Genomic DNA, 24,514 nt, shown 5'->3' on the forward strand with positions numbered 1-24,514 from the left:
GTGTTCGTTTCTTCTGTACAGCACAGTGAATCAGCTATATGAATACATGTATCCCCTCTTTTTTTTGGATTTCCTTCCCATTCAGATCACCACAGAGCACTGAGTAGTAGAGTCCCCTGTGCTATACAACAGGTTCTTGTTAAAATTAAACCTATTTTATACCTAGTTGTATATATATATGTCAACCCCAATCTGCCAATTCATCCTACTCCCCCGCCTCTTGGTTTTTCTCTACATGTGTGTCTCTATTTCTGCTTTGCAAATAAGATCATCAGTACCAATTTTCTAGATTCCACATATATATGATGTTTGTGAAAACACAATTTTAATCAGTATATTTTTATTGAAATATAGCTGATTCACAATGTTGTATTAATTTCTGCTGTACAACAAAGTGTGTGTGTGTGTGTGTGTGTGTATATATATATACACACACATATACACATATATATATATATGATTCTTTATGGGAACAAGTTACTAACTGGGGAGCTAATGATGGTCCATGGCTTTGCCCTCCTAGATGACTCACTGCCTATTCCAGGCACTGGAGGCTAATCAACAGCTACTATACCTACTATAACAACACTGCACATCATGATACCACTTGAGGTTGACAGAACACCTTGACTTGACAGCCTCACAGTTTCTTATACTTTACATCCGTTGCTACTTCAGGAGATAGAGGAGGCCCTGGGGTGATTCACCTCTTACTGATGGTCTGCTGCAGTTCAGGGTGGCCTGGTGACTGGTCCTGGGTCATAAGGCTAATTCACGTGAGGCAGATATTATAGAACAGAGCTCTCCTAGCACTGGTCCAGACACCGTCTGCAGTGTTATTCTTGAAGGGACACCCATCCAGAGTGGGAACATCACCCAGGACAGGGCAGTGGGGAAGTATTCTTTTAGCAAGAAGAATCTTCCATGTTTCTCGCATCTCACCTAGAAGCATCTTGTAAGCCACGTGAGTGATACATACAGTTGAACCACATACATGCTATCAAGTTCATCATTTTAAGGCTCTGTTTTTTTCAATAAGGCTGTGATGTGGGCTTTGAATAAAAGAACATGAGCAGTCATCACATCCTGAGGGCCTTCAACTCTCCCAGTGAAAACTAACCCTCTGTAAGCACACGTCCAGGCCTAAGGGTTTCCTTCTTCCCCATGTTTCAGGAGTCAGAGCAAGGGGTCAAATGGGGCCTTGACAGTGGTCTGAACTTGGATGTGGTATGTGTTGCAGGGCTGGGGCAGGGCGTGCCCCTCGTGGGCCTTGTGGTGGAAGGGGGCCCGAACGTGGTTTCCATCGTCCTGGAATATCTCCGAGAAGAGCCCCCGGTTCCTGTGGTGGTCTGCGATGGCAGCGGCCGGGCCTCAGACATCCTGTCCTTTGCCCACAAGTACTCAGAGGAAGGAGGGTAGGAGCTCTGACATGTTAGGAAGGGGGGTGGGGTTTGAACTGCCTCTTGTGAGGGCTAGAAGGAATCGTGGTATGACTAGCCAGCCCAAAAACATAAGAGAAGGTAGTTTTTCTAGCTCTCCTGTCCCACTTCCCAGGGTCTGTAAGTGAGGGTGCTCTCAGAAGCAACGTTTCTTATGGATTCTTTCTTGGGCAGGGGGAGGGTATACGTTCTCTCCCAACTTCATTTTCCTTTCTAAGGTTTTCAACCTAATAGCCTGAAATTTGGGGCTTCCCAGCTGGCTCAGTGGTAAAGAATCTGCCTGCCAATGCAGGAGACTCAGGTTCAATTCCTGGGTCAGGAAGATTCCCTGGAGTAGGAAAAGGCAACCCACTCTGGTATTCTTGCTTGGGAAATCCCATGGACAGAGGAACCTGATGGGCTAGAGTCCATGGGGTCACAAAGAGTCAGACACAACTTAGCGACTAAGCACTCACACAGCCTGAAATTTAGGACAAGTGTAAATGCAGCTGTTGACTGTGGTCCCTTTTGGTCTCCTATCCTGGTATCCTGGAATATCCTCCAATGGTTAATTTTCAAACCAAAGATACCAGACAGTATCACATTCATCAGTCCTCAACCTTTTTAGCACCTGAGGCCAGTTTTGTGGAAGACAGTTTTCCACAGACAGGGGACAGAGGGATGGTTTTGGGATGATTCAAGCACATCACGTTGATTGTGCCCTTCATTATTTATTACATCAGCTCAACCTCAGATCATCAGGCATTATTAGCTCTTGGAAGCTGGGGACCTCTGACTCATACAGATTTATTCATGTGGATTTCACCTGTGTTTTCTTCTTTTTCCCATCTCCTTCAAACAGGATAATCAATGACTCCCTCAGGGATCAGCTTATAGTCACCATCCAAAAAACTTTTAATTACAACAAGACACAATCACATCAGGTGTTTGCAATGATCATGGAGTGCATGAAGAAGAAAGAACTGGTAAGTGTCTTGAGTGGATTCTCTAAGCAGCTCCACAGAGAGAATTGTTTCCTTTCTGATGCTGCCTATATGTGCAGTATAAAGTTGTTCCTATTTCCATTCAGGCTTTTCCAAGAGGCAGTTTACAGATCCTGACCCAGCTGGAAATTCTGTCCATGTGAGGGAAGCAGGCAAAGCACAGGCAGGTTCTCCTCAGAGCAGGGATACAGGTGCATAGGATCTTGTGTGTGTCAGGGCACCTCAGGCCACATCCCACCAGTTCTGAGGCTGACGTCATCAATGAGATTTAAAGTGTTGGCATCCCAGGGACTTCCCTTGTGGTCCCTATGCTTAAGACTTTATGCTTCCACAGCAGGGGGCTTGGTTGGATTCGATCCCTAGTCAGGGAACTAAGATCCCACATGCTGTGTAGTGCAGCCAAAAAGTAAAAAAAAAAAAAAAAAAAAAATTAAATAAAGCACTGAGGAGTGACACACACAATGCTTTCAGGCATGCTTAGAAAATTCTACCAAATACCCTCCTTATTTTCTACCCTTTGCCTCCTTCAAGGGGAAAGTGAAAGTGTTAGTCACTCAGTTGTGTCTGACTCTTTGTGACCCCATGACTGTAGCCCTCCAGGCTCCTGTGTCCGTGGGATTCTCCAGGCAAGAATACTGCAATGGGTTGCCATTCCCTTCTCCAGGGGATCTTCCCATCCCAGGGATAGAACCTGGGTCTCCCACTTCGCAGGTAGATTCTTTACAGTCTGAGCCACCAGGGAAGATTTTTACCTCCTTAATTATACTTATAAGGAAGAGGCACTCTTGTTAGACAGGCACACTTCAAAATTCTAAATCTACAAATTTCCTACAAATGTATCAAATCTGAGTAGAGATGCTTTTGTCACTTTCAGTAGCCATTTAGATATTAGCATGCATGTCCTGCATGGGCTCCCTCAGCTCCAGGTGGGGTGAAGAATAAAATAAGGTCCAAGTGAGGATTCAAAATGCTGTCCTTCTGGAAATCAGAAGGCCCTGATGGAAAATCCCCTTGCTCTAGGGATGGTTGTATTAACATTGGCCTCTGAGGTCCCTTTTTTAAACAACACTCTAATTCTCCCTCTCAATTTCCACTTTGCTTTACTCAGTCTTTTCACGATTAATCTATTTTCAGGTCACTGTGTTTAGGATGGGTTCTGAGGGTCAGCAAGACATCGAGATGGCGATTTTAACTGCCCTGCTGAAAGGTGAGCTCTCGGAAATGGCCCCTCCTGTCCTTTCTGTGCTGGCCTCCCCAGGTCCCACTCTTGGCCAGGAAACCCTCCCCTTGCAACCTCCTCCCACCAGGAAATGTGTCTGCTGGGGATGGAACCCTGAGCTCACCAGGCTGCCTAGAGTTATTGTAGTCTAAAGCTGTGGTAACATGATGAGGCTCCAAGTGGGTTCTCTGGAGGGGGCCTTTTCTGGGAGGAGGGAGCAATGGACCACTGGTTCTTGATGGCTAAGAACCAGTTTCCATTGGTAGCTAGCTCATGACAGGTTTCAGCTCAGAGAGGGTAAGCATGAAATGATTTTTCATTTGTGATCCCTGTGTCTCACAGTGCTCCGTCAATTTCCCAGACTCTCCTAACGATAGGCTGCCACCTGGCTGCTTGAGGGGTCACCTCCCTCCTCCACTGCGAGGGGCAGGGGTCCCCATTGGGCCGGCCTCCTGGTGGTACTGAGCTGGTCTCCCTGCAGTAGGGGCTGGTACTCTGGACTGTGCTCCCCTTTGATCTGGAGGAGCAGCGCCCCTTGACCTGGCCTGGCAGGTGTCTGGGTGGCCCCAGGGCCCCTGCCCTCTTGCAGAATAGGAAACTGGGGTCCTTGGCTTCCTCCTCTTTTCCTCCTGGAAACAGAAACCTCTTTCCTGACATGGAAAGAGGTTGCCTCCATCCTCCTCCCAGCCAGCTCTTTGAAAATACTGAGTCACTCAGGGGCCAGAGAAAAGGGTGAGATGCTGAGCCAGCCTATGGAAGCCCATGCTCCCTGCCCAGGCCCTTCCCCCACAACCCTCTACAGTCCAGGAGTGAGGTGAGAACTGCCCCGTCTCTTGCCTTCCAGGAACAAATGCATCGGCTCCGGACCAGCTGAGCTTGGCGCTGGCTTGGAACCGTGTGGACATAGCTCGGAGTCAGATCTTTGTCTTTGGGCCCCGCTGGCCGGTGAAACTAAGTGTTTTCAATCTATACTGTTTGTCATGACTTTGTACAGAGGGTGTATTAGTACAAGCTCCCTTGTGCTGTGGATCTCAGAAAATCTTCTGGGGTTTCTGATGACCCAATGTCTGGTCGCTTCCCTGGTGGTTCAGATGGTAAAGAATCTGCCTGCGATGCACAAGATGTGTTTTGATCCCTGGATCAGGAAGATCCCCTGGAGGAGGGCACAGCAACCCACTCCAGTATTCTTGCCTGGAGAATCCCATGAACAGAGGAACCTGGCTGGCTACAGTCCATGGTGTTGCAGAGTCGGACATGACTGAGTGACGAACACCAACAATGTCTAGTTGTTAGGATTATTAGGAGATGTTGCTGTGTCATTTCAAAGAACCAGCAAGAAATAAGAGCTCCTGGCACTAACTTCAGATTCAAACCAGTGCTCTTGAGTAAAGAGCACTATGTATTTTATCATTGCTGGTGAACATGGGTTTTTACCCTTTTAAGAAGAAGAAAGAAGATTGCTCTTTAAAATGAAATACAATGATTGCATTGAAAGCATTGATTTTTTAACTATGTTCCATGAAACCCCAGAGGGCTAGGGGACTGTGTGTGACCTTTGTGTGTAGACTTTGGGGTGTGGTATGTTTGTATATGGTTTGGTGTATTGTGTATGTGTATCTATGTGTAGTATGTGTGTAGGGTGTGAAATGTATGTGTGGATGTGTGGATGCGTATGTTTACCGTGCATACGGTGTATATCTGTGGGATCTGTGTATGTGTGTGGTTGTACCTGGGTGTGGTGTGGGGGTGTGTGTGTGCAGAAATGAGCAAGCATGATGAACAGCTCTCAGCAACCTCCTGCTCCTTCAATCAAAGCAGCTTCTTTACACCTTGTGGTTACCAAGTGGGAGAGGAGTAGGGGAAGGATGGACTGGGAGTTTGGGATTAGCAGGTGCAAACTGTTATATCTAGGATGGATAAACAGCAAGGTCCTACTGTATAGCACAGGGAATTCTATTCAATCTCCTGGGATAAATCATAATGGAAAAGAATTTTTTAAATGTAATATATGTGTATATTTATAACTGAATCACTTTGCTGTACAGCAGAATCCCAGGGACGGAGGAGCCTGGCGGGCTGCCATCTATGGGGTTGCACAGAGCCGGACACAACCAAATCGACTTAGCAGCAGCAGCAGAAATTAGCAGAACATTGTAAATCAACTATACTTATATTTAAAAAAATTTTTTTTTTTAAAAAAAGCAGCTTCTTTGATAGGTTTTGTGTATTGGGACTTGGGGAAATTTTTTGTTTGCAAAATTAGGGCTCTGCTGCTTCAAAAGGGGGTTTGGAATATCTAGAGGATTCCTGTCGAACTTTAAAAACCTTATTTCTCAAAACAGGTCTGGCACGTACCTTCAACGTACATTTCATTTTCACAGTTATCTTTTATCCAATTAGTGTGAAGAATTTAAGCAATCAGTGTGTGCATGTGTGCTCAGTGGCTTCAATCATGTCCAACTTTCTGCAACCCCATGGACTGTAGCCCATCAGGCTCCTCTGTCCATGGAATTTTTTAGGCCAGAATACTGGGGTGGGTTGCCATTTCTTCCTCCACGGGTAAGGAATCAGAGAAGTGTATTAAAGGAATAAGATACAAGTTTGGGGAGTGGTTTATGCATGTTGTTTATTGAACTACACAAATTAAAAGAACACTACCACACCTTACATATTTTAATTTCGTTTTGAATCTCTTGGTTTGTCTACTCTTGGTAAAGGATTTTAAAGCAAAGTGAACTGCTCCATGAGTGGTGATGAGGCAGAGAAGCTAAGAGCTCCGAGACAGGGCTGGCAGGAAGGGCAGTGTCATGAGCTCTGGGGACCGTCTACTCAGGAAGAGGAATCCCAGATCTTGGATGGTTTTTCTCTTTGAGGGGCAGCTTTCTGAATACACAGCTCTGAGTCAGCCACACTGAGAGAGCCAGGCTTTCAGGATTACAGAAAGGGCCTGACCTGGGGAACACATCACACACACAGGGTGGCAACCTGAAGCAATGGCCTGCACCCACTTTCTTGTTATAGAAGCAATAAGCGGTTTCTAGAAAGTGTGGAAAATATAGACAAGCAAAACGAAGGAAACAATCATTCATGACTGCCTCCCCTTAGAAGAATTCAGCAATACTGTCAATATTTTATAATTTCATTTTTCACTCTTATGTTGGCATTAAATTCTCTCTGACTTCCATTTTCATGCTGCTTAGTGTTCTTTGCTTTCTATTATTCAGTGAATGCATAAATATGGTTTGAAAAGCAAATAACAAATGAGAGCATGCCATGAAAAGCAGAGCCCTCACGCCCACCTCCGAAAGCCCCTCAACTGTCCCCGTGTTCTGCTTTCCAAGGGAGCTATAGCATTTTACATTCTCATGAGCAATGTAAGAGGGTTTCTTGGCACTGGCAGGTTTTTAAAAAATTTTAGCTTCTTTAATAAGTAGTAGTATCTCATTATGGTATATATTTATTTATGATCAAATATATTTTATATTCTCAATGAAGGAGGGACAAGCTTCAAACAAATTCCTAGTGTAATTCTCATTTAAGACATACATATTTTTTTCTTTATTTTTTAAATTGAAGCATGGTTGACTTACAATGTTTTGTTAGTTTCGTGTGTACAGCAAAGTGATTCAGTTGTACATTTGTATAGATCTGTATTCATTTTTCTTAAGATTCTTTTCCATTAATACTTATTTGTTGCTTTTATAGTTTAGTCGCTCAGTAGTGTCCGACTATTTGTGACCCCATGGGCCGTAGCCCATAGCCCATCAGGCTCCTCTGTCCGTGAGACTTCCCAGGCAAGAATACTGGAGTGGGTTGCCATTTCCTTCTCCAGGGAATTTTCCTGCCCCAGCAATTGAACCCATATCTCCTGCACTGGCAGGCAGGTTCTTTACTGCTGAGCCACCAGGGAAGATTTAATGCATATTACAAGACATTGAATATAGTTCCCTGTGCTATATATTAGGTCCTTGTTTATATTTTGTATTTAATTGAGATATAATTGGCATATGACATATTAGTTTTAGGTATACAATATAATGATTCAATATGTGTATATTATGAAATCACTACAATCTAATTACCATCTGTCACCACACACAGTTACAATTTTTTTTCTTGTGATGAGAACTCTTAAGATCTACTGTCTTAGCAACTTTCAAATATACAACACAGAATTATCAACTGTAGTCACCATGTTGTACATGACATCCCATGGCATTTATTTTATAACTGGGAGTTTGTACCTTTCGATAATCTTTACTCATTTCGCCCTCCTCCATCCTCCATACTAGGTCTTTATGTTAATTCTAAAAATGGAAAAACCAGCAGATTTTACTGTGATTCTGTACAGATTGTTCACAGCTGAGCCTAACATTACAGCTGAACTCAAAGAGAAAGAAAGGTAGCCCTGGGTGAGTCACCAGGGCCATACAAAGGAAAACACAACAAGCATGAAGGTTCTTACAGTCCATCCATTGTTTAAATTATGCAAAATTTAAATTAAATTTGGACCTTGCCTTATTTGAATAGATAGATGTTTGCTTTCCCTTGCATTTCTTTTTTAAAGAATAATTTATATATTTATGGATTGTTGAGTGTGTTGGGTCTTCACTGCTGCACGTCGACTTTCTCTAGTTGCAGCATGTGGGGGCTACTCTCTAGCTGTGGTGCACAGCCTTCTCATTACAGTGCTTTCTCTTGTTGTGGAGGACGGGCTGTGAGCACAGGCTCAGTAGTTGGGGCACATGGGGTTAGTTGCTCTGCGGCATGTGGGATCTTCCTGGACGAGGGATCAAACCTGTATCTCCTACATTGGCAGGCAGATTCTTTATCACAGATCCACCTGGGAAGCCCCTCCCTTGCATTTCTAATTGATTCTCTTTTCTTCTTAGCATATTCCTTTCATCATCAAGACTATCTATTCTTTTATTACTGTTCATTGAGTGGAATTCCCTTTCTTGTAGTATCTTTCAAAGGCCCTTGTTTCTCTGGAAACATGTGCCTGTCAGTTACACCCAGGAGACCTCAGCCCAGGCTTCTCTCCACACAAGCATCTTTGGTTTCACCTGTCATCTCCGGCCCCTCACAATTGTTTTCTCTCGTTTCCATCACTTTCCACAGACACTTCTTTTGGTGCCTTTGAATTTACCTCTCAGCACGCTTTCCTTTGGACTAAAACACACATCAACTGAAACAGCCACTTAAAAGTACATGAATGTACTTCAAGCATTTAAGTAATAGAGGGTCACGAGATCAGGGTCTTTGCCACCAGACAGCCTGGCCTGTGACAGCTAAGTGTGTGTGTGTGTGTGTGTGCTCACAAGTATGTGTGCCTGTGTTGCCTGTGTGCATGTCTGAGTCTGTGTGCTCATGCTTGCACCTGTGTGTGCCTGTGTATCCGTGCATGCATGTGTGCACTCCTGTGTACCTGGACGTGTGTGTGTGTGTGTGTGTGTGTGCGCACATGTACATGCAGAGGGGAGACACTGGTCCTGGGACAAGGGGAAGCTTTAATCCCTTTCCCAACCCTGCCTGCTTGAACTGCAGCCCCTGGGAAGCCTGGCGCCCCCAACAGATAGCAAGGCCACGGAGAAGGAGAAGAAGCCGCCCGCTGCGACCACCAAGGCAGGAAGAGGAAAAGGAAAAGGCAAGAAGAAAGGGAAGGTGAAGGAGGAGGTAGAGGAAGAAACTGACCCCCGGAAGCTTGAGCTGCTGAACTGGGTAGGTGGGACGGCTCTGGTCCCTTTCTTGGGCTCACAGGTCTTCGGAGCCAGTCACCCTCCTCGAGGGGAAGGTCCAGTTCTTGCTGCCTCCTCAGCTGCCCTGTGAACTTGCCCCTACCCAGCACCCCCCAGGTACTCACGCCCCTCTCCTGGGCTCATGCAGGTGAATGCTCTGGAGCAGGCCATGCTGGACGCACTGGTCTTAGACCGTGTGGACTTTGTGAAGCTCCTGATTGAAAATGGAGTCAACATGCAACACTTTCTCACCATCCCGAGGCTGGAAGAGCTTTATAACACAGTGAGTGATTGTGAAGGAGGGAGAGTGGAGGGAAGCTGGCCCCATCAGAACACGGCTTTAGTGGAAGAGAGAGGGAAATGGCAACCCACTCGGCTATTCTTGCCTGAAGAATCCCAGGGACAGAGGAGCCTGGTGGGCTACAGTCCTAGGGGTTGCAAAGAATCGGACATGACGGAGTGTCTAAGCATGAATCATTTAAGGGCCAGTGTTCTCGCCTGACCAGTGGGCTCCGCGAGGGTCCCATTCTCACCCACCTCTGCCAGGCTACCCAGCCCCCCGCCCCATCTGTACCATTAATTCAGAGATGGTGCATGAGGACAAGTTTCTACAAAGGAAGAGTCCAGCTCCTGGAGTCATTAGCAGAGTGAAAAGTTCCTGGGGTAAGCAGTCATTTGTTCCTGGGGACTACCACTTTTTATGAGGCTTTGATAAAAATGGAAAACTGAGTTTGCATAACAAGGAGCGCCTGATATGAGAATCACAGTGTTTGGATGAAATCCTCTTGGCTTGTATTCTCACCATATGAATTTTGAGATGTACATTCCCTCTCCTGTTCTAAAATTTTAAGACGTAGAAGTGGTCCTGAGAGGTTGCTTGCTAAAACTTGGTGAACTTTTAAGACGATATGGTGTCCTGTGAGATTCTCTTTAAAATAATTTGAATGGTATTCAACATATTTTTGAACGTGCGGGATACTTCTTACCCACGACCAGTCCTGTGTTGTAAAAGACATAGGCTGATAGTGGATGACATCCCAGCTTTCACAAATTCATTCATTCTATAGAGTCGGATTTTGCTCTAAGAGTTGAAGAGAAAAACATATTTAATATGGCTGAATGCTTCTCTTTCAGAGACTGGGTCCACCCAATACACTTCATTTGCTGGTGAGGGATGTAAAAAAGGTCAGTCTTCTCTTTTTGTCTTTGCTTTTGTTTATATATATATTTTGAATGAGCGATTTCAAGCGTTATTTGTTTTATTTATTTAATTTTTGGCTGCATGCCATGCAGCATGTGGGGTCTAATTCCCTGATGAGGGATTGAACCTGTGCCCCCTGCATTGGGAGTTTGGTGTCGTAACCCTTGGACCACCAGGCAAGTCTCAGTCTGCTGTTCTCTAGTCCTTTACCTGTTGACTTCTTTCAATAAGACATTTTCTTTCTTTTTTTTTTTTTTCAATAAGACATTTTCTAAAGCAATTTTAAAATTTCCAAATGTGGTGTCATTTTATTGGAGGCATAAGAAATCATGAATTCCTCTCTCCATAAAAAGAGTTTACTTTTTTCAAATGTCATCTTCTTCAAGTGTGGTGTTCATCCCACACACAATCAGCTTGCGCTAAATGACTGTTTGGTGGTAGGTTGGCCCCAGCCAGGGGTGGAGGTGGGGGAGGATAGCAAGTTCCTCTCTGCTGCCCAGGGCCCCCATGCTCTACAGGTTTCAGATTTGCCCTCACTCCTTCCCTGTTCCTCTTTCCAGAAGTCCTAGCAGGACAGGCCTCATGTCATTCTGTGTGTCCCATGCAACAGTTCTGGGCCCTGTTTCCTCATTAGACAGTGATAGACACCTCCACTTCATGGCCCCATCATCATTTCCAGCACTAAACCCCTTACAGTCTTGTAGGATCCCATCTACTCCCTGTTCTGTCGTGGAGTTTCTGGGGTCCTGTTGCCCGCCACAGGCTGGAGGATCAGACCAGGTTAACATAGAATGATTCATGAGGCCAGAATGCAACGCCTGGCATGAGGAGTGCAGGACGGGTGTTCGTGTTCTGAGCAGGAGGGAACAACTCAAACGGGAGAAAAGGGCCCTCAGTCAGAGTCCCAGAAAGACTGGTCAGACTTCAAACAGGTATCTGATTCTACTGATGTGAGAATGTGGCTTTTTCTTCAAATGTTACCAACCTGGCTTCTTGAACTTCCCCAATCAATAGAGATCGACTAGAGGCCAGACAAGTAATTCAGGTGAGGCTTTATTGGGGTTCTTGCTGCAGCAATGGGGAGTGAGAACAAACAACAGTTTCCCTTGCTTGCTCCCTGAGGAAGGGCAAGCTGGTTCCTTAGGCAGTGGAGTGAGAGTAGGTGTGTGTCCAGGGTCGGGCTGGAAGGGTGACTTAGGTGGTTTGCTCACCTCTTCAGTTCAGTTCAGTTCAGTCGCTCAGTTGTGTCCGACTCTTTGCGACCCCATGAATTGCAGCACACTAGGCTTCCCTGTCCATCACCATCTCCCGGAGTTCACTCAAACTCACGTCCGTCGAGTTGGTGATGCCATCCAGCCATTTCATCCTCTGTCGTCCCCTTTCCTCCTGCCCCCAATCCCTCCCAGCATCAGAGTCTTTTCCAATGAGTCAACTCTTCGCATGAGGTGGCCAAATACTGGAGTTTCAGCGTTAGCATCATTCCTTCCAAAGAACACTCAGGGCTGATCTCCTTTAGAATGGACTGGTTGGATCTCCTTGCAGTCCAAGGGACTCTCAAAAGTCTTCTCCAACACCACAGTTCAAAAGCATCAATTCTTTGGCACTCAGCTTTCTTCACTGTCCAACTCTCACATCCATACATGACCACTGGAAAAACCATGGTGCTATATGAAGAGGGCAGTATCCTGCTTTTGCCCCAGGCTTCTCAAAAGAGGTAGTTGTAATTTTTGGTCTCTTTGTATCTTTTGGGTCCAGAATTTGCCCCAACTGCACATGCATACGATTATTTTTAGTCCCATACAGTTCCTTTGTATTTTGTTGTTCAAGGAGAGGTGTGTCCAGGTGCAAGGATTGCAGCGAAGGGTCCCTGGTCCCAGCCTATCTCACAAATGCTCATTGGATCAGAGCAGAATCACTGGGTCTGGGAACCAAGAGGGACCAGGGACTGCCATGCCCTTGTTTCCCACTTTCCCAGATTTCTTAATTTGGGAAGCGCTGAGAGTCAAAAGCCACTGCTACTCAAGTATAGACCCAACCACCTGGGTCTCACCTAAGTGGTTTCAATCATTCTCCTCCCGCCCTCCCCAGACATAGGATGCCCCCACTTGAAAGCCTCTCACATCTCATGAAGTTAAGGCTCCAATCTAAGACACTTGCATCCACTGGGCCCATCAGATGCCCACCATACGGTCCACCACACGCTCATGTGTTCTGTCCTGGGGCCGAGCATGGTCATATCTGCAGTGCTCTCTGCCCTTGGCTGCAGCAGCCCCTGCTCTGCCTCAGTGTCACCCTCCCCAGGAAGCCCTTTCTCACCTGCCCACCCAGGCAGAGTGGGGGTCTGAACATGCTGCTGTGTTGAGATTTGGTGGCTTGGCCCTTAACCCCCTCCCCTGCCACAAACAACAAGCTCACAGAGGCAGAGCTGTATCTTGTCCCCTCATGTGAAATCCCTGACTTGATCAAGTATCACGATGAGGGCTGAACAAACTTGCAAAGCCTGAGTGAAGGATGAGGTCCCCGTACAAAAGGAGGACATTCAAAAAGTGTAGTCTCCGTGAGTGGGAAGGAAATGGCAACCACTCCAGTATTCTTGCCTGGAGAATCCTATGGACAGAGAAGCCTGGTGGGCTGCAGTCCAGGGAGTCGCAAAGAGTCAAACATGACTAGTGACTAAATAACAACAACAGAGTCTCCATGGGATGGACCCCAGGTTTCCGCCATCATTTCAGCTGCAGGAAGTTAACTAAGCCAGAAATAGCACATAGCATAGCATCCTTATAACGGATAGGTCAGCTCTGCCTCCTGGATCAGCCAGCTGCCCAGGGGCATGAGTGACTGGTTTACAGGTGCATGGATGCCCTCAGTCCCTCTCCCTTCTGCCCACACCCTGCCTTCATCTTAACACAGCCTCATCCATTGTGCAGCAGAACTCTGCCCCTTCACCAACTCCCAGCCACCTCAGGGAGATTGTGTTCTTACTGAAACCTTCAGAGTCCCTCAGAAAATCCTGGGGCACCATGTGGAGGTTTCTCCAGAAAGGTCCCAGTCCCAGGAGTGTCCCGTCCTCCCCCTACCCTTCACAGAGTCCTCCTGCTCATCATGTGCTCACGCCCACCTTCTGTAGAAAATCTGGACACCAGCCCCTGAAGGCACCTTCTCCCCTGCAAGCAGCTGTCAAAGCACCTTCTCAACAGGGCAAATCTACTCACATCAAGGAAGGCTTGTACCAGCTACACCATCTGTCCTCAATGGTTTTTTCCCTTAATCAATTTTTTGTTGAAGTATAGTTAATTTACAATGTTGTGTTATTTTCTGCTGTACAGCAAACTGATGCAGTTATACATACACATACATTCTTTATATATATATATATATATATATATTCTTTATTTTTATTTTTTGGCCTCACTCTGTTACATGTGGGACCTCAGTTTCCAGATCAGGGACTAAACTGGTGCCTCCTGCAGTGGAAGGCAGAGTCTCAACCTCTGGACCACTGGGAAGGTCCCTCTTTCCTTTATGTTTAAATGCACATTACTGGTCGTTCTGTCCAAGCCCACAGACATGCCCAGGCCTCTCCCCTATAGCCATGTGGGTTTCTAACTAATCTCATGGGGAAGTTTAACCCACTTTCTGGAACATGGTTCACCCTCTTATCTCCCTCCATCCTGTGGTAACAGATAGAAGATTGTTTGATGCCCCATTGCTTCTGTTAACACCCACATCACCAACAGGGATGGTCACGACGCCAATGTGTGTGATGCAGTCCAGGCCGCAGGTACCTTCTCGCAGGGCCTGAGACATGGCTCCTTTCCTTACAGGGTAACCTTCCTCCTGACTACCACATCAGCCTCATAGACATTGGGCTCGTACTGGAGTACCTCATGGGTGGTGCCTACCGCTGCAACTACACGCGCAAGAGCTTCCGGACCCTCTACAACAACCTGTTTGGACCCAAGAGGGTAGAGCTCAGTGGACACACAGTCTTCTGTGGTTCCCGGGGTCACACATGGTTCTTTGCTCACCTCCACAGTAACTCAGCCTGTTCAAACCCAAGCTCATCACCCCATTCTCCCACACATCTTCCAATCCTCCTGCAGTGGCTCTCGGTGTGAAGCATCATTTCTTCCCTCCACACATCGGGCCCACAGCCCAGCACTTGAGCCTTCCCCATCCTTTGTCCACAACTGTCTTCCTCCTGTGATCCTTTGTCTCTGTTTTCTTCCATGCATCCTACCGCTGGAACCACCCTGATCCTCCCAAATGAGGAACCTGATGGGGCATTCCTTGCTCACAAACTCCCAAGGCTCCCCAGTGCCTGAGGAATCACTGTCAAGCTCATGATCGAAGCGTCTAAGGCTCTCCCTCATTATCCACACCCTGTTGTGGGTGACCATGTACCAGTTTCAGAACAAACTCTACTAATGTGTCAGCCGCGTCTCCCCACTTCAAAATCCCATGTGTATCTCATGCCCAGCTCATGTGTGAGACCTCCCATGAAGACCTCCTCTCGCCCCACTCAGAGCCCCATAGCTCTGTGTCTGCGTTTCTGTGGGTGAACTTCTCTGGTTCTCCCTGGGGTGGGGATCCCATGTCTGCATGTCTCTCTCCTTACCTGACCTGGGCTGACAGAAGCAGAGGAAAGGAAAATAGATTTTAATAGAAAGAAGAGTACTTTATATCATTAACTGTGAAGGACAAATGCTTTCCTTAGGTTTGTCCTTCATTATTAATTATACAAAGTACTTTTAAAATTTTATTTATTTTTAATTGGAGGATAATTACTTTATAATATTGTGTTGTACAGTATTAATTGCTTTACAATATTACAGTACAATGTTTCTGCCATATATCAACACTAATCCACCATAGGTATATGTATATGTTCCTTTCCTCTTGAACCTCCCTACCCAAAGTACTTCTTAATCTATTATCAATCTACTAGCGATATCAATAATGTACAACTCACAGTATTGTAACTTCAGTTATCTGATTCCATTGAATTTTTTTCCCTCCCTTTTCATTATGCAGCCGAAAGCTCTCAAACTTCTGGGAATGGAAGTAAGTAGGACTTGTTCCAGTGGTTTCATGGTATCATGGAGCCTCTTCATTTTGTATTTAACATAAAACTGATTGAATTTGTTTTCCATGAATAAATCCACTTCACCACACACCAAGATTTACTTGGATGATTTAGTCAGATTATATTCAAAGGTCATAGAAATTTTTTTAAAAGGTAAAGCCACCCAACTGACTTTTATTAAAATCAAGAATAAATCAAGCTCACCCATTATTGTTGGCATCATTATCCCCTCTGGTTTTTAAAAGTGTTCTGGAAATTTTACCACATGAAAACATAAATAAAGGAAGAATATATAAAAGGAGGAGGAAATTATTATTGGCAGAAAAATATTTTGTATCTAGAAAGTCCAGGAAAATCAACAAAGTTTCCTCAAAATGGGACAAAAATATCCAGAAATAACCTAACAAGGGAACTTAAGAACAAATCATTAGATGTGAAAATACATAAATGAGTAGAAGAAGTACCATAACACAATATTAAGACTATTATAAAGATTCTTCTCAAATAAATTCAAGAGTTAAGTAGCATTCCAATTTCTATATGGATTCAGGGTAGAAGGTTTTGATTCTTGTTCACAGTTGATACTGACCTTCAGCATAACTAGAAGGATTATGAAAGTCAGTGTTGCATAATCCCTTAGCGTCTCAGATTGGTTGTATCACATAGGGTTTATCTGCTGAGTGAAGCCTTGGTGGAACTCTCCTATATAATAGCCTGTCCAGTCTTGCTGTGAGAGGCCCATTTTTCACCACCTTAGTAATAACTTTTATAGTAGGAGTTCATCGAGGCTTTCTATTTTCTGGAGTCAGCTTTGGTCAGTTCTATTTTCATAGAAAACAATTTACTTCATCTAGACTTTCAGGTTCACTGGTGTAAATCTTTGTTGTTGTTTAGTCTCTCAGTTGGGTCCTACTCTTTGTGATCCCATGGACTGTAGCCTGCCAGGCTCCTCTGTCCATGAGATTTCCCAGACAAGAATACTGGAGTGGGTTGCCATTTTCTTCTCCAGGGGATCTTCCTGACCCAGGGATTGAAACCATGTCTCCTGCATTGGCAGGGGGATTCTTTACCACTGAGCCACCTGGGAAGCCCCATAAACCTTTACAGAGTATTTTAATTTTTGCAGTCTACTCAGTATCTTTAGTTGTGTGCCATTTCTTGTTCCAGTTTTTTTTTTAATATCTTCTCCCTTTCTTCTTAACCATACCTGTCTTTGGATTTCATTGGTGTTTTTGCTTAATTCAACAACTTTCTTTTTTCCTGTTTTATATTTTATTAATATATTTTAATTTGTATTCATTCCTTCCATACACTTTGTTTGGGGTTATTGTGTTATTTTTATTGACTCAATTTGAAAGTGTTTGCCCATTTTCAATCTTCCTTGTATTTCAATAAATTCATGAAGAGTATACATTTTTATCTGAGCATTGTTTTTCATGGTATCCTACAGGTTTCGGTAAGTAGAACTTTTATTGATATTCATTTCTAAACAGTTTATAATTTCCTCCTTAATCCAAGAGTTATTTATAAGCATATTTTAAGTTGCCTAGATACAGACTTTTGTTATTGTGGTTATCTTAGTCTCATTGATTTCTAGTATTACTCTTTGGGTGTAGACTGTATGATTTCCAAGGCAATGGCACCCCACTTCAGTACTCTTGCCTGGAAAATCCCATGGATGGAGTAGCCTGGTAGGCGCCAGTCCATGGAGTCGCTAAGAGTCAGGCACGACTGAGCGACTTCACTTTCACTTTTCACTTTCATGCATTGGAGAAGGAAATGGCAACCCACTCCAGTGTTCTTGCCTGGAGAATCCCAGGGACGGGGGAGCCTGGTGGACTGCCGTCTATGGGGTCGCACAGAGTCGGACACAACTGAAGCGACTTAGCAGCAGCAGTAGAACTTGTTGAGATTGAAAATCTCAAAAGAATTGGGGAATAATGCCAGGTGGAATTTTGTTAATGATCCATATGTGTGGAAACAAATGTATTTTCTCAGTTTGTTGGGCACAATTATGTACTTCTCTGCAGGAGACCTGGGCGCGATCCCTGGGTTGGGAAGATCCCCTGGAGAAGGGAAAGACTACCCACTCCAGAATTCTGGCCTGGAGAATTCCCTGGACTGTATAATCCATGGGTTCACAAAGAGTCAGACAGGACTGAATGACTTTCGCTTTCAGCATGCTGTCAGATCAAATTTAGTAATTTTATTATTCAATTTGCTTCTATATGTACTAATATTTTCAAGTTAATTTCTGACTGAGCTGTGTTTAGAGGCTCTTACTGTTATTTGTGATTGTGGATGGATTCATTTCTTCTTAACTTCCAGTTCATATCTTTTGTTATTTTATTGGGTTGCTTCTCTTTTACTTGTTGCTTTGTGTCTGTTAATGCACTTTAGGGAAATGAACCCTTTGTTGGTTATTTTCTGTCTATAGCAATATTAAAATTATTTTATGAGAAGTTGCATACAATAAATATTTTAATAACATACTATGGAAAGGTAGGATTAACTGGGTTTCTGTTCAGGACCACAGGGGGCATAGGTTTGATCCCTGGTCAGGGGACTAAGGTCCTGAATGTTTTGTAGTGTAGCAAAAAAAAAAAAAAAGCTTTCTGTTTTACAATATTTCATTAGTCCTTAGTGGATTTTTATTTGACTTGATATAATCTTGAGAATAAAGCTACGTTTCTTTTTTAATTTCAATATTCCCTAAGTGACTGAAACTGTAGTTTTACTGGGACAAATTAGAACAAAAACATTTAAATTCAAGGCAAGATATGATAGTTTAAATAAAAACATCAGAACACCTCATAATGAAGTTATAAAACTTGGTTTAGTCATGAACTACTTGCCACAAGAATTGAAGACTCAGGCTCCACCCCCTTTTCCACCCCATGCCCAGCCTCATGTGAATGTGGGCAAATTATTCAGACTTTAAGCCACAGCTTCCTCATCTGACTGACTAGAAGACATTAACAACCTCTCAGGATCAGTGTGAGAATAAAAGAAGGTCACTGATGAGAAAGCTATTTGCAAAAGAGCTGAGATCCATTTCTATTATCCTATTGGGTACTGGGTCCTCAGCCTGGAATAGTCTGTTCAGTTCACTTTAGTCACTCAGTCATGTCCAACTCTTCGTGATCCCATGGACTGCAGCACACCAGGCTTCCCTGTCCTTCACCAACTCCTGGAGGTTACTCAAACTCATGTCCATCAAGTCGGTGATGCCATCCAACCATCTCATCCTCTGTCGTTTTCTTCGCCTCCTGCCCTCAATCTTTTCCAGCATCAGGGTCTTTTCAAATGAGTCAGGTGGCCAAAGTACTGGAGTTTCAGCTTCAGCATCAGTCTTTCCAATGAATATTCAGGACTGATTTCCTTTAAGATTGACTGGTTGGATCTCCTTGCAGACCAAGGGACTCCCAAGAGTATTCTCCAACACCACAGTTCAAAAGCATCAATTCTTTCACACTCAGCTTTCTTTATAGTTCAACTCTCACATCCACACATGACTACTGGAAAAACCATAGCTTTAACTAGATGGACCTTTGTTGGCAAGGAAATATCTCTGCTTTTTAATAGGCTGTCTAGGTTGGTCATAGCTTTTCTTCCAAGGAGCAAGTGTCTTTTAATTTCATGGCTGCAGTCACCATCGTCAGTGATCTTGGAACCCCCCAAAATAAAGTCTGTCACTGTTTCGATTGTTTCCCCATCTATTTGCCATGAAGTGATGGGACCAGATGCCATGATCTTAGTTTTCTGAATGATTCCATGCCACATGCATGTTTCACTACCAGTTCTTCCAGTCATGAATGCCTTCCTTTAGGATCCTGCTCTATTATTAGGATGACCCCTCATAATCCCTTGGAAATGGAAAGCATTGGCCTTCCATTTATAACACATACATGAGAAGACAAATCTCGTTCAAAATAGAACTCCTGCTTGCTTAAACTATTGGTAGACGTGTGTGCATACTCAGTCGTGTCCGATTCTTTGAGATCACGTGGACTGTAGGCCTTCAGGCTCCTCTGTCCATTGGATTCTTCAACCAAGAATACTGGAGTGAATTGCCATTTCCTCCTCCAGGGGATCTTCCCAATCCAAAGATCAAACCCCTGTCTCCTGCATCTCCTGCATTGGCAGGTGGATTCTTTACCACTGAGCCACCTGGGAAGCCCAAACCATTGGTAGAAAACCAAGATAATTTTCCTCTACCTCCTTCTACATTTTTCCTATTAATCTCTGGTTCAGAGTGTTGGTATTTAAAGACATCCCTCAGGAAATCACTTTTGGGCTTTATCTCTCCCATGGGGGGATTTGGATTGAAGTGTTTTCTTTGTTTTCAGTTTTGCAGCTTCTCTTCAATTTTTAGAGGCTTCTGGAAAAAACCAAACAAACAAACAAACCTGCCAACTAAGGAGTATAAACTTCAAACAGTAGTATGCCTTTTCAGCTCATTTGATTTTCAATGGTTTACTTCTCATAATAAACATGTGCACCTTTTCACAAGAATTCATGAGATGGGTGGACACACAGATGTACTTAAGAAGTCTCTCTGTTCCTGCAGACAGCGAGGTTTCCCTTCTTCCAGTTGGTCCTGAAACCCTTTACTGGCAGGACCACGGTAAGGGTGTTTCTCTCCCCTCAGGATGACGAGCTGCCAGCCAAAGGGAAGAAAAAGAAGAAAAAGAAAAAGGAGGAGGAGTTGGACATTGATGTGGACGACCCGGCCGTGAGTCGATTCCAGTACCCCTTCCACGAGCTGATGGTGTGGGCTGTGCTGATGAAACGCCAAAAGATGGCGGTCTTCCTCTGGCAGCGGGGGGAGGAGAGCATGGCCAAGGCCCTGGTGGCATGCAAGCTCTACAAGTCCATGGCCCACGAGTCCTCCGAGAGCGAGCTGGTGGACGACATCTCCCAGGACCTGGACAACAACTCAAAGTGAGTGTCTGGAGGGAATGTAGAGCTCAGGGAGACCTGGTTGTCCTGAGAACCACCCCTTTTCCAGGAAGGGTGGCAAATGTGGTTCTCAGTTAAGTATCATCACATTTAAAGCTTGTTCATCTATGCTTTGTCCATTGTGTCAATATATTTCCTCTGTCTTTCTGAGGCGTTTCTGGACTGTCGTTGTTTTTGTTGACTGTCTTCTTGTGCAAACTATGGAAATGCAATTTTTCATTAATTAATTTTTATGGGAGTATAGTTGCTTCACAATATTATGTTACTTTCTGCTTTATAGCAAAGAGAATCAGTTACACTTATACGTGTATCCAGTCTTTTATGGATTTACTTCCCATTCAGGTTACCATAGAGCTCTGAGTAGAGTTCCCTGTGCTGTACAGTAGGTTCTCATTAGTTATCTATTTTATACCTATTTGTGTATATATGTCAACCCCAATCTCCTGATTCATCTCACCCTCCCTTCCTCCTTGGCATCTATACATTTTTTCTCTATATCTGTGTCTCTATTTCTGCTTTGCAAATAAGATCAACTATACCATTTTTCTAGAGTCCACATATATGCATTAATACATGATATTTGTGGGAAAACAATTTTAGATAGTATATCTTTATTGAAATATAGCTGATTTACAATGTTGTGTTAATTTCTGCTGTACAACAAAGTGTATACATATATATATGTGATTCTTTTTTATATTCTTTTCTATTATAGTTTATCATAGGATACTGAATATAGTTCCCTGTGCTATACAGTAGGACCTTGTTATTTATCCATCCTATATAAAAAAGCTTACATCTGCTAACTTCAACTACCCACCCCCTCCCTTCCTCAGTTCCAGTTGGTAATCACTGCTGTGTTCTCTATGTCCATGATTCTTTTTCTGGGAAATACAATTTAAATGCAAAGACAACAAAACTGATTTTCATAAGGAAACACATTCAGAAGAGTACAGCCTTAGTGAATCTATGCCCTTGGACTTGATCTTCCCAAGGACAGTTGGACAGAATGGCTACAGGGGGCTGGAGCTAGGTATTTCCCTACCCTCAGCTCAGTCAGGCTCTGATAAAACATCAATAGGTTGAACTCTGGTTAACTAGTTTTCCCCAGGGCAGGCTTTGTTAGGAAGAACAGAGTGCTCTGGGCATAGTTCAGAATGGACCCTCCCCAGGCTGGCAGCATGAGGGGATTCTCCTCCTGTCTTCCCTGTGAGAATTCGGTGGGGCACCTGGAGGTAACACTCATGAAAGCGTGGACACACTTCTTTCTCTAAGCCAGGGCTCCCCAGACTTATTAATCTGCCAACTTGTCCTCATGGGGCCTCCGGAAGTCAGCCTCCGACATGGCTGAGCATGGACCCTGGCCCCTGGCTGTCCCCCTGGGGACGTCCCGGGAGCTCCCTGTTGGGAGAGGACAGGGAGTCACGGACTCTGTGTCCTGTGGCTCCGTGATGTCCCCATGGACACGGCTCTCTAACAAAGTGTGTGGCTGCCATTGCCTCACCTGCTCCCGTCTGTATCTCGGCAGAGACTTTGGCCAGCTGGCTGTGGAGCTCCTGGACCAGTCCTACAAGCACGATGAGCAGATCGCCATGAAACTACTGACATACGAGCTGAAAAACTGGAGCAATTCAACCTGCCTGAAACTGGCTGTGGCGGCCAAACACCGGGACTTCATCGCCCACACCTGCAGCCAGATGCTACTGACGGACATGTGGATGGGGAGGCTGCGGATGAGGAAGAACCCTGGCCTGAAGGTACCTGTGACGTGGCTATGTAGTGTCAAGTGACACCTGTGGGCTCTGACTCTCTGCCTGGCTGAGCTAAACACTTTCTGTGGATTATTTCATCCATGACTCTGAACAACCCCAGGAGGGAGACCCTGTGGCAATCCTTGCCTTACAGATGGAGAACCTGAACCTTTGAGATAAAGGGACTCACCTAGGATCCCAGCTGTAAGGTGAAGGGCAGCACCTAAACACGGGTGGTCTAACACCAGAGCCCAATCTGCAGCAAGACTAGCTTGTGGGCATGGAGTCCACTCTAACGAGTTGTGCACCCCTGGCCATCCACTCACCACTAAGGCAGGCACCTGAGCTCTGTGTCTATAGATTGCCTTATGACTCTGAAAGTACTTGCTATCATTTTATTATTATTTTTCATTGAAATATAGTTGATTTACAATGTTGTGTTAGTTTCAGGTATACAGCGAAGTGAATCAGTTATCTATATATATGTTAGTTTCAGGTATACAGCGAAGTGAATCAGATATATATATATATATATATGTTAGTTTCAGGTATACAGGGAAGTGAATCAGTTATATATATATATATGTTAGCTTCAGGTATACAGCGAAGTGAATCAGTTATATATATATATATATATATATATATATATGTATATTAGTTATATAACTGATTCACTTCACTGTATACCTGAAACTAATATAACTGATTCACTTCACTGTATACCTGAAACTAACACAACATTGTAAATCAACTATATTTCAATGAAAAATAATAATAAAATGATAGCAAGTACTTTGGCAACCCACTCCAGTGTTCTTGCCTGGAGAATCCCAGGGACGGGGGAGCCTGGTGGCCTGCCGTCTCTGGGGTCGCAGAGTCGGACACGACTGAAGCGACGTAGCAGCAGCAGCAGCATATTCCTTTTTTATGTCCTCTTCCATTATAGGTTTTTGAGCATAGTTCCCTGTAGCTGTAGCTGTGGCTACAGCTGTAGCTCACCAGGTTTCTCTGTCCATAGGATTTCCCAGGCAAGAATACTGGAGCAGGTTGCCATTTCCTTCACCATTGGATTTTCCCAACCCAGGGATAGAACCCACGTTTCCTGTGTTGCAGGCAGATTCTTTACTGATGAGACACCAGAGCAGCCCATGTAATCTCTAGGTTCATTCATGTTGCTGTAAATGGCATTATTTCATTCTTTTTTATGGCTGAATAGTATTCCATTGTATATATGTACTACATCTTCTTTATCCATTTTTTTGTTGATGGATGTTTGTGTTGCTTCCATGTCCTGGCTATTGTTAATAGTGCTGCAATGAACAAACATTGGGGTGTATGTATCTTTTTGAATTATAGTTTTGTTCAGATATATGGCCAGGAGTGGGCCTGCTGAATCAGTTGGCAACTTTATTTTTAGTTTATTGAAGAACCTCTATACTGAACATATCTACGAACCAGAAACAGACTCACAGACATAGAGAACAGACTTGTGGTTGCCAAGGGGGATGGGCTGGTGGGTGAGGGAAGGATTGGGAGTTTGGAATTAGCAGATGCAAACTAGCTTATATAGTATGTATAAGCAACAAGGTCCCACTGTATAGCTCAAGGAACTATATTCAATATTCTGTAATAAATCATGATGGAAAAGAATATGAAAAAGAATATAAGTATAACAGAGTCAATTTTCTGTACAGCAGAAATTAAACCCAATATTGTAAATCAACTATACTTCAATTAAAACAAACAAACAAACAAACAAACAAGGTCTGGTCCAGCCTCAGCATGCAGCTGCAAAGTGGCAGAAGATAAGAAAGGCAGAGGAACACCTCCAAGTCCACTCTGTGATCAAGTCTGCAGGTCCATATGTTCCAGCTCTTTAACCCATAAACAAACAGGGTACATATGTACTAAAAGTTCACCAGGACTTCCCTGGTGGTCCAGTGGTTAAGACTTTAGGTTCCCAATGCAGAGGGCACTGGTTCAATCCCCGGTCGGGATCTAAGATTCCACATGCTACCTGGAACAGCTGAAAAAAAAAAAAGTAGTTGAATATATATACTAAAAAGTAATTTTTAAACATGCCAGAATTTAAAAAGTGAGATTAAACTGTATTGTCTTCAGCAGCACTGTCCAAC

At 44.2% G+C, this 24,514-nt stretch overlaps 1 protein-coding gene across 1 annotated transcript in view; it reads left to right on the plus strand.

Moving 5' to 3' along the window:
* The window catches only part of TRPM1 (transient receptor potential cation channel subfamily M member 1), a 76,111-nt gene that overhangs the window by 22,263 nt on the left and 29,334 nt on the right, over positions 1-24,514 (plus strand). The window contains exons 7-17 of the mRNA XM_045163764.1: positions 1,241-1,415; positions 2,281-2,404; positions 3,557-3,629; positions 4,486-4,586; positions 9,189-9,362; positions 9,528-9,662; positions 10,514-10,564; positions 14,405-14,545; positions 15,615-15,644; positions 20,318-20,610; positions 22,157-22,385. Of these exons, the coding sequence (XP_045019699.1) occupies positions 1,241-1,415; positions 2,281-2,404; positions 3,557-3,629; positions 4,486-4,586; positions 9,189-9,362; positions 9,528-9,662; positions 10,514-10,564; positions 14,405-14,545; positions 15,615-15,644; positions 20,318-20,610; positions 22,157-22,385 (1,526 nt within the window). The remainder of the gene's footprint in view (positions 1-1,240; positions 1,416-2,280; positions 2,405-3,556; positions 3,630-4,485; positions 4,587-9,188; positions 9,363-9,527; positions 9,663-10,513; positions 10,565-14,404; positions 14,546-15,614; positions 15,645-20,317; positions 20,611-22,156; positions 22,386-24,514) is intronic.

The sequence above is a fragment of the Bubalus bubalis genome, chromosome 20, assembly GCF_019923935.1.
Source record: "Bubalus bubalis isolate 160015118507 breed Murrah chromosome 20, NDDB_SH_1, whole genome shotgun sequence".
Classification (NCBI taxonomy): domain Eukaryota; kingdom Metazoa; phylum Chordata; class Mammalia; order Artiodactyla; family Bovidae; genus Bubalus; species Bubalus bubalis.